The sequence below is a fragment of the Aplysia californica genome, unplaced genomic scaffold (genome assembly GCF_000002075.1).
Source record: "Aplysia californica isolate F4 #8 unplaced genomic scaffold, AplCal3.0 scaffold00048, whole genome shotgun sequence".
In the NCBI taxonomy this organism is placed as follows: Eukaryota; Metazoa; Mollusca; class Gastropoda; order Aplysiida; family Aplysiidae; genus Aplysia; species Aplysia californica.
Window position 1 is genome coordinate 674,216 of NW_004797318.1, and position 9,118 is coordinate 683,333.

General features: G+C 38.4%; 1 protein-coding gene across 1 annotated transcript in view; it reads right to left on the reverse strand.

Moving 5' to 3' along the window:
- Positions 1 to 348: 348 nt before the first annotated feature.
- Positions 349 to 9,118, reverse strand: part of LOC101852453 — a 16,475-nt gene continuing 7,705 nt past the window's right edge. Inside the window, exons 2-3 of the mRNA XM_005092544.3 lie at positions 3,825 to 4,486; positions 349 to 2,496 (exon numbers count right to left, since the gene is read on the reverse strand). Of these exons, the coding sequence (XP_005092601.1) occupies positions 1,531 to 2,496; positions 3,825 to 3,968 (1,110 nt within the window). The 5' untranslated portion in view covers positions 3,969 to 4,486 and the 3' untranslated portion in view covers positions 349 to 1,530. The remainder of the gene's footprint in view (positions 2,497 to 3,824; positions 4,487 to 9,118) is intronic.

Sequence of the window (9,118 nt, forward strand, 5' to 3'; positions counted from 1 at the left end):
TTTTTTTATTTAGGACTTCCTTACATGTGTTTGAAGTTGTAATTTCGTTAGGCACAGAAGCGTTTGATTATATCACGGAAAATATTATTAGTTCCATAGTATACAAATACATTGTTTCACAGAGTATCAACATGATCCTCTTTTGGAATTCTATACACAAATCAGATCATTATGAAAAAAAAGGAAACAGAAGAAATCAAAGCATCGACAAATCATAAGCTGACCTTTTCACAAACAGGAAAGTAAACAATTCAAAGTTAAGAACTGGGAATATTTCTTAAAATCAATGAAGTACAACCTTAGATGGCATTCTTAGCTTTTGTATGTATACACAAATATAAAATCTACTTTCTTTCCTTTTTCTCAATGTGAGCTGAAATTTCATAAACATAGTCATTGTACAAAGAGAACATGTTGATGTATTTGCCTTTGTAGAAGAAATGTATAAATGAAAACAATATTTAGAATAACTTTACGACGAACCCAACAGATGTGAAGAAGCTAAAGGGGTTTTATTGTCTGAGCAGACAGTCAGAGAAGCGTGTCTTTTATTCCTCGATGCAGCATGAATCAGCCCTAGCAACACACACCTTGTTTTGAAAAGAGGAGCCTGTGATAATGCAGGCAGGCGTATAGCATCGCACAGAAAGACGGAATTTGTTGGCTAGCTGCTGTTCAGATATATACTAAGCCCAATTTTTATTTTATTTTTAGCAGTGTTTAATTTGTGAATTCGGTTGCATCTTCTCGATAAATATTTATTTGTTAAAATCTAAATTCTAATTGTTGCACAAAAAAAACCAACAACAAATATATAATGTAGGTTAAAGGAATTAAACAATTTTTGTTCTCTCCTTTAAAAATGTCTTGCTAGGCTTAGATCAGTTGAAAAGAATGCCGACGAATTGTTTTTACCAATGACGACTCGTAGAAGTCAACGGTATCCGGGGCAAAATTTAGGGAACTGTAGGGACATAATTTTAAAAAAATTAAAGAGCTCCATACTTGAACTATATGAATTAATAATCATACTTTGCCAAATCGCAGAATTTAAGTAGATGATTGTTAATTCAGATGAAGTTGTAATCGCTTCAAAACCATAGGAATAATGCACTCAAAAAACAAGACAGAAGTTAACGTGTGAAACTGAATTGCAAATTATAGCACCAATTGAATTAGAATGTTAACATCATAACACGAGAGATAATACCAACAGCAACACTGCATTCTTCTACCGGCAGGGATCGGCAACTCTTTTGCTATTGACAAGATACGCTCAAGCCTGTCCTTTTAGTGAGCATCAGCTGGCCGAGCCCGAACGTTCTCGCTCAGTTTCAAACAGTCTATACTGTTACGATGCCAAAACAAATTATCGTCTAAAAAAGACATTGTCATGACTTAACGATGAAAGATTATTTGATACCTACAACCAACGAAGTCGCAGTGATGAGTGTCTGGAAGAGTTGTAACTGCCACTATCCACTATTTTGATGTGGAAATTTTAGGTGACTGCTTGATGACTAATGTCTTTTACGCCTTGAATTTCACGCTTCGCCCAGTGTTATTCCCTTTCTCGGCAATCAGAGGAAGATTTACGTCTTTACTGGTGTCAGAGGAGACGATGCAGGACTTGATGTTAGTTCCAAAATCCTTTCCCTCCACATCCTTATCCTTTACCAGAGTGGTAGAATTTTCTTCCAGGAATATAGGCTGAGTGGTCAAGGCATCGGGTGACGAAACATTGCTCTGGTAGCCAGATGACGAAGAGGTAATTGAGCGGTCCTGAGATGAACACGGGTCATACCCAGGTCCAGTGGTGTGAATTTCTGCGCGCTCCGAGTTGGCTGTATCGCGCTTGGCTTCCTGTTCCCAGGAGTAGATTCTTGAGATAGCCAAGGAGTTGTTGAGAGCTGTGTCACTGTTCTGTCGCCGGTGAAGAGATGATGTTCTCTGGAACCTCACCGAATGTTTATTCACCCATGCAACCGCCGTGCCTGTGGAAGAGAAGCTCTCACCGAGAAAATCCACCGAAGATTCTGCTGACTCGATGGACGTCATGCGCGACACAGATTTCCCGGCGATAGAGGCACTCCCATTTGAGCGCACGTCCACGAATTCGTTCTGTATCAGAAAGCTTTCGTTGATCCACGAAGAAGAGGTAGTGCCGTTGCGAGACGCCTCGAACAAGGAAGGGAAACCGTATCTCTTTCTGACAAAATCTTCCCTCCTGTACGTGTATGCGGCCGTCATCATGAGGCCAATCAGGCCCAGGCAGCTCACTGCCCCACCTACGGCCTGGAAAATTCGCCGATGTTCGCTGAAGATGCTATTGTCGGCTATCCCATTCAGGCTGCTACAGAGGATAAGGGAAACCCCTGCAACTATGGCAATGACTGAGGGTAAGTAGCATTTTTTGCAACGCTGCAGGCGCTGATCTGACTTCAGAAGGTCTTTCCATTTCCCTTTCTCCAACCTCCGTCGTTCGTACTCTTTATCCTGCAGAATAAATTTAAATTTAAGATTTTTGTCTTCTTCACAGAACACACTGAAATGCTGACGACAATTTCGAGACTAATACATTGAAAATACGTGTACGTCTTACAGTTATATATAAAGTCCACCATTTCTAGCTGTCGAAATAATTGATATTATTGGATTATGAATGAATGAAAACTCTGAGACCCTAATCTCCAAATGGAAAAGATCAGTAATACTTTCAAGAAAGTATTATTAATATCCCCAGGCAGTTTTCAGAACACTTGAGTTTTGCACCACGAATGACAAGTACTGAGGTCTCACAACCTCCAAAAAGAAGGCTGGAGATCTTTAATTAAAACAAAAGAGCTAAAAATACCAAAACAACAAACATCAAGATCACCTCCCTCCCTAAAAAAGAATTTAAAGGAAAGAGTGCAAAGAGGAATCGTTGTTATTGATCGCCACCTACGACTGAAAACGGCTAATTTGTTGTCGTTATGTGATTGTTCTATTTTGTTTTTGTTTTATTTGTCGCTTTTGGGTTGTTTAGTTATGAATTAATATGGTCGATTTGCTTGAGTTTAGCAGTTTTGTTACTACTATAAACAGCCGTAAGATGCCGCTAATACTAAGAGTTTCAGTTTTCTTTAGTTCTTTTGATAGATGGCAGTGAAAGAAGATACAGCGAAAGAAAAAATATAGGTCAAGACAAGTAAAAATCCCTATGAAACTAAATGCAGCGAATTAGTTCTATCAATTAGCCTTCTATATTAGGCATGTTGGCAGATAGAGCACATTCTCTAGAAGTTCTTTTAAACTCTTAGAAGTCGGTACATCTACTGATTATTATCTACTGCTGCATTTATTTGTTTTCTTGTTTTCTTCACTTGTCAAAATGTCTGCTTGTCTATATTTTTACTTTATCTTCTTATTGTTTCAAATCTCCAATGTTTTTCTTACAACTTTAGCCGGTAATACTTTATTCTGGCTTAAAACCTATTTTGTATTATGCTGAAAATGCAAACGTTTTCATATTTCAAACTAACCTTGCTGCTACATATATATATATATATATATATATATATAGCAGCAAGGTTAGTTTGAAATATGAAATATATATATAAAGCAAGTAAGGCAGGTGGTTGGCAGGTCCTCTGGTGTGGTTCATTCCTTCCCTTCTATAAAACATCTATCGTCCTGACCTCTCCTCCTCCTTTTTGTGTTTGTGCAACACCTATAATCTTCAGCACTTATATGACCTTATTGTGTTGTAAGTGCCGTAAAACTCTCATTAAAACTATAAAGTATGGGAAAAGCCTACGACTTGTAAGAGTTAAAAGTCTTACCTGAAAAGTCTCCTGGTCATTCCAGAGCTTGAATTCCTCGACTTGTTTCATAAACTTCTTCTTTTCATCTTTACTCGACTTTTTGTTCGACTTCTCCTCTCGCCCGCTCTCCTTCTCCTGAGAGTTGTCCACTCTGCTGGACATTTTCCTTTATAACCTTGACTTATCCTTACAAGGAAGTCTGTACGTTTACCATATGTTTGAGTAATTGTTCCCTTTAATGCACATAGCTACATGCTGCTCCACCTATGCGTCATTTCACAGTTTTTACCACATCTTTGAAGGCTTACTGGTCGCTCTAATTATTCAACACGATATAAAATGTTTCCCCAAAACAAATTGTACTTTATGAAATTGATCGATTCTTTTGAAAATGCTCGATCCTTAGGCTTTAGAGAATGCTTGAATATTGAATTTAGATTTAGAAAAGTGACCAGGTCATAATGTGTTCTGACTGCAAAACATGTTTTGCGCGTGCGTACATAGCGAAGTCTTTCTTTCTTGAGGATGATCAGCTTTCTAACTAATGGATCACGCTAAAAGGAACGTCGTGCCATTTTTTGTAATGTGTGCTTAAGAGTTTTACGATATTCTCTTTTCTTATGTTGGAGGTGTCTTGTTCCTTTTTCTTGATGTCTCTTGGATCTCCTGCAGTCTCAAGCCTGAAAAGAAAGAAAAAGCAAAAACAATATTTAGAAAAGTTTAGGTATTTTTTTATTTCAATGTAGGTGTTTGTACGCTCTCATGGACACATTACAGAACATTTGCGGACGTGGGGTTTGACCCAACCTGTCAAGGGTAACCTAGGTTGAGAGGGACATAAAACCCCAGCAGAAAGACTGAGACACTCGATGCAAATTCTCCCCACATGAGAATCGAACTCGGATCTCATCGGTGCGACAGTGAAGTGCCTAACTGCTACACCACATACGTCGGTGTTGGGTGTCTGAATGACTTGATAGTGACTAAATGTAGACAGAATAAAAATCCCCCAAAATACAAAATAAAACCAAAATACTTTTTAAAAAGAATATTTCCCTTGGCACCGAAGTAGCATGACCTGTAAATTAATTTTTTTTTAAACTGATTCGTTATACCATTGAGGGCCAACATATCATAGTAGGACAAGATGACTGTAGAATTCGAACAAATATAAAAGATAGTATTTCTCTTTTTCTTGAGCCAAGATAACACATCAACTAACAGTAAGGCATCTACTTGAGGTTTGACTAATCCTTCAGGGGTCAGCTAATGGTCAAATACTGCCGCCACTGACGAACATTGACACACAACAAAGACTCTGAAAGCTTTCACCTTGCGATTATACCACTTACAATCTGGCCGAGACCCAAACACGACACTGAAGCTATAACTATAAATGTAGTTCTCGATGCTATGCTCGTAAACAAAAGCTCTGTTGTGTGTGTGTGTGGGGGGGGGGGGGGGGTTAAGTATTAGCCAAACGTCTTTACTAATTTACTAAAACTGGCCTCACAGCTCGCATTGATAGAAATAGGAACGATTAATTAATTGGTCAAGAGCCCCATACAAGAAATCTCTTACAACTTTGTAGGCAGTGTCGATAAATATAGAAAAGATTAATTGAATAGTTGGGTTCTCCATTTAAGAAGTTTTTCATGTAATCTTTACTGTCAGGCAATAAAGAGAAGCCGTGTTAAGTAGACACAATGATCTCTTATTGCGCTCTCTTAGCAGAACAACAAGGTAAAATCAATATTGATTACCACAGAGCATTAATTGGTATTTAAAAAGAATATGCCAAAAGGAAATTAAAGACAAAAAAGATTATTACATTTCAATTTCTCCCCTTTGTACCTCAATCTTTTAACAACCCCCCCCCCCCCGTCACTCTCTCTCTCTCTCTGTCTCTCTCTCTCTCTCTCTCTCTCTCTCCCTCTCTCTCTCTCTCTTTCTCTCTCTCTCTCTCTCTCTCTCTCTCTCTATCTATCTATCTATCTATCTATCTATCTATCTATCTATCTATCTATCTATCTATCTATCTATCTATCTATCCATCTATCTATCTATCTAACTATCTGTCTATCTATCTATCTATCTATCTATCTATCTATCTATCTATCTATCTATCTATCTATCTATCTATCTATCTATCTATCTATCTATCTATCTCTTTCTTTCTGTCTCTCTCAAAAGAAGGCCACAGTAGAAAACCGTCAATAACTGCACATAGTGCTCCCTCCACGACATTTTCAACAAAACGTGGCCTCAGACATTTGGGGTTTGGAGGGAGGGGACGGCGGTGCATTATCTAATATCAGATTACTAATAGAAGACAAAGTCGTTTTGGAATTTCACAAAAATCAAGAGAGGATCGTATCTACGCACGCTTGCAGCAAGAATTTTCTCACCAAAAATAGGTAGGTATAAACAGAGATGTCCACCTCTTTGGCTCTTAGTGAAGACAAATAACCTTAAGAACTCATCATCATCATCATCCAGCTCCAGATCTGCGACAGACATCGGCGATCATGGTTCACCATTCATTCCTTTGCTCGGATGCTCTCAAGAAAGCTACATTTCCCTGATCTTTCCCTGTTGCCCATTTGTTTAGGTTCCCTAAGTATGCTGTTCTGGGCTTACCCATGCCTCGCTTTCCCTCAATTTTCCCTTAAGAACTAAACAATTAAATTAATGAAATTATGTTCTTACCGAGAATATAATTCGAACTGTTTATAAGCACAGAACATTCGGGCATCCTGGTTACTCCAGGAGTGCAAAGCTTTATTCACTTTTTCAAACGATTAACCAAAATATTTTATTAGTGTTGACAATTCGTGAGCCAAAAGGAGTCGTGATTATTGCTGCTATCATAATTGGTTCTATTCCTCATTGGTGTGTTGTTGTTGTTCTTGTTGTTGTTCTTGTTCTTGTTGTTTTTGTTGTTCTTGTTCTTGTTATTGATGATGATGATGATGATGATGATGATGATGATGATGATGATGATGATGATGACGATGATGATGATGATGACAAAGCCTTTAGTCTCAAGCCATTACATAGGAAGAAAAACAAAAATCGGACTAATGTTGGATTCAAACGTCCAATTTCCCCTCGACAAATCAAGTTCTTCAGATACTTCCCCAAAACAAACTGAATGAGATCTGAAAGAAATGCTTCGGAATCAAGGCCAAGTCGTCGGGACTCCGTGGTGAGTTAACACTAAAACTGTCTTATTTCTCCTCACTGAACCCGCATTAACACTTTGAAATTCAGCTCAGCTCAAGCGTGCGTCGTACAATGTTTGCGGGGTTTTTTTAAACAATAATGAATTCTGAAAGAAAAAAACACCAAAAAAAACAACACTGTCGGTTATCAAAGACTCCTGGCAGTTTGTGCTTTTAAAAAATATATAAATATAATCTTTGCACGCTGAAGAATTTTCAAGATTAACCTTTCGCCTTGTCCACGGAAAATTTTATTCGCAAAGTCGCGAGGAAAGAGGTTATAAATGGTCCTTTTTAAAGACAAGCGGACTCACCCAGTTTTTGGGGGGTTTCCAGAAATATTGATCTACACCAAAAGTGGGTATTGCCCTACCTATAGGAGAAGTTTAGTTTCATTGGTGTGCATATTTGTTTGGTTATAGAGAAAACTCTCCTTGTCTCTCTGAGAAACTGAACAAGGGGCAAAAACTTAAACTTCGATTTTCACAAAACAGCATTTTTCGGGATAGCCCCCTAGTGCTTAAAAGAGACCAAATAATACTTTATATAACCATTTTGGCCTCGGGTATTAAAGACATGCGTATCCCTGATATATTAAAATATAATTAATTATGGTAATTTAAGTTGTTAAGGCCGCTTTCGAAGCTTCAAGGTTTTCTTGGTGGGCCAGTCGTCCTCCGAATATAAGGTCCATCTCAAATTGGACCAAACAAAAATAATAGAGAGCCTTGAAAACTCCCTAGACAAGACAATTTCAAGAAGGCCCTTTTGGGGAATCCGACCTAGTCCATCTCCATTATAATCCAGCATTTTACTAACTGAGATAACGTCATGCCAGCTCCAACTTTTTTGTATCAGCAGTTATAAAAATAAAAACAAAAGTTCTTCCGACAATGTGTTACGATGGCCAATGCATCCACAGAGAATATTATTTCCAAAGTGAAATAGACGAAACAAAATGTATATTAAAAACAACTTGGAACATCTGCTACGGTAATTGAGACCATTTCTGGCAGAGAAGAATTTACCACGTTTGTAGACTTTAAATGAGCTTCATTTCTCCACCTGTGAATTTTTGCCACAGCTTGCGGGTTTCTCTCTGAGTTTCAGCATGTTAAAGCAGAGAGGGTTTACAGTAATAGTATTATTGTAAACTCTCTGGTTAAAGTCTGCAGTTACAAAAACGTCACTACACAACCATGCTGGCAGTTGGCGCAATGCTACCTTAGAATTACACATTTCTATCTGACACTTTTTGGCCGTTTTGAGTTCTGCTCTATCAAAATTGTAAGATTATTCGGAGTCGTTGTCAAGATATTCAAAAAATTGCATTCGAAAAAGCTTGACATATGTAGTAGTGAAACTCGAAAATTTCTACGTCTATTTTCTCAAAACTAGATACTGAGCAGATAGAACTTTGTAATTCTAGGGCAACGACAATCTGCAGACGCCTGGCACAGATCGTATTTCAAACTGGCACGGGGGATTGTTTCCCTGATCACATTACTGGACATGTCAGTTACGTCACATTGTCGTCAGCTGAGCTATTTTAGGACTTTCACGCCCTGGTATATTGACACAGGGGGGGGCTATTTTCTGCAAGTCAAACGATTGCAGACTTGGACAACTGTTTACATATCTGCGGACACCAATAACTATTACACGGCTACTGTGACTGCGTCCTCGAGTTCCATTGTTATTCTCTCCCCTACCCTTCCCACCTCACACCACACCCCTCACCTGCCTCCGACCCCGCAAACTAAATTAATTGTTGCTCTCTCTCTCTCTCTCTCTCTCTCTCTCTCTCTCTCTCTCTCTCTCTCTCTTTCTCTCTCTTTCTCTCTCTCTCTTTCTCTCTCTTTCTCTCTCTCTCTTTCTCTCTCATTCTCTTTTTCTCTCCTTCTCTTTTTCTCTTTTATTTTTTCTCCTATAGTGTTCCCTCACTCATTATATTTGTTTATCAGATGTGCAGCACCGATTTATGTATTTGCCCAGTCATGTTCTGTTATGTGCGAATATGTGGACCAAGGGCCTTTAGAATCAATAAAATCATCTTGAAATCTCTCTCACTCCCTCTCTCTCTCTCTC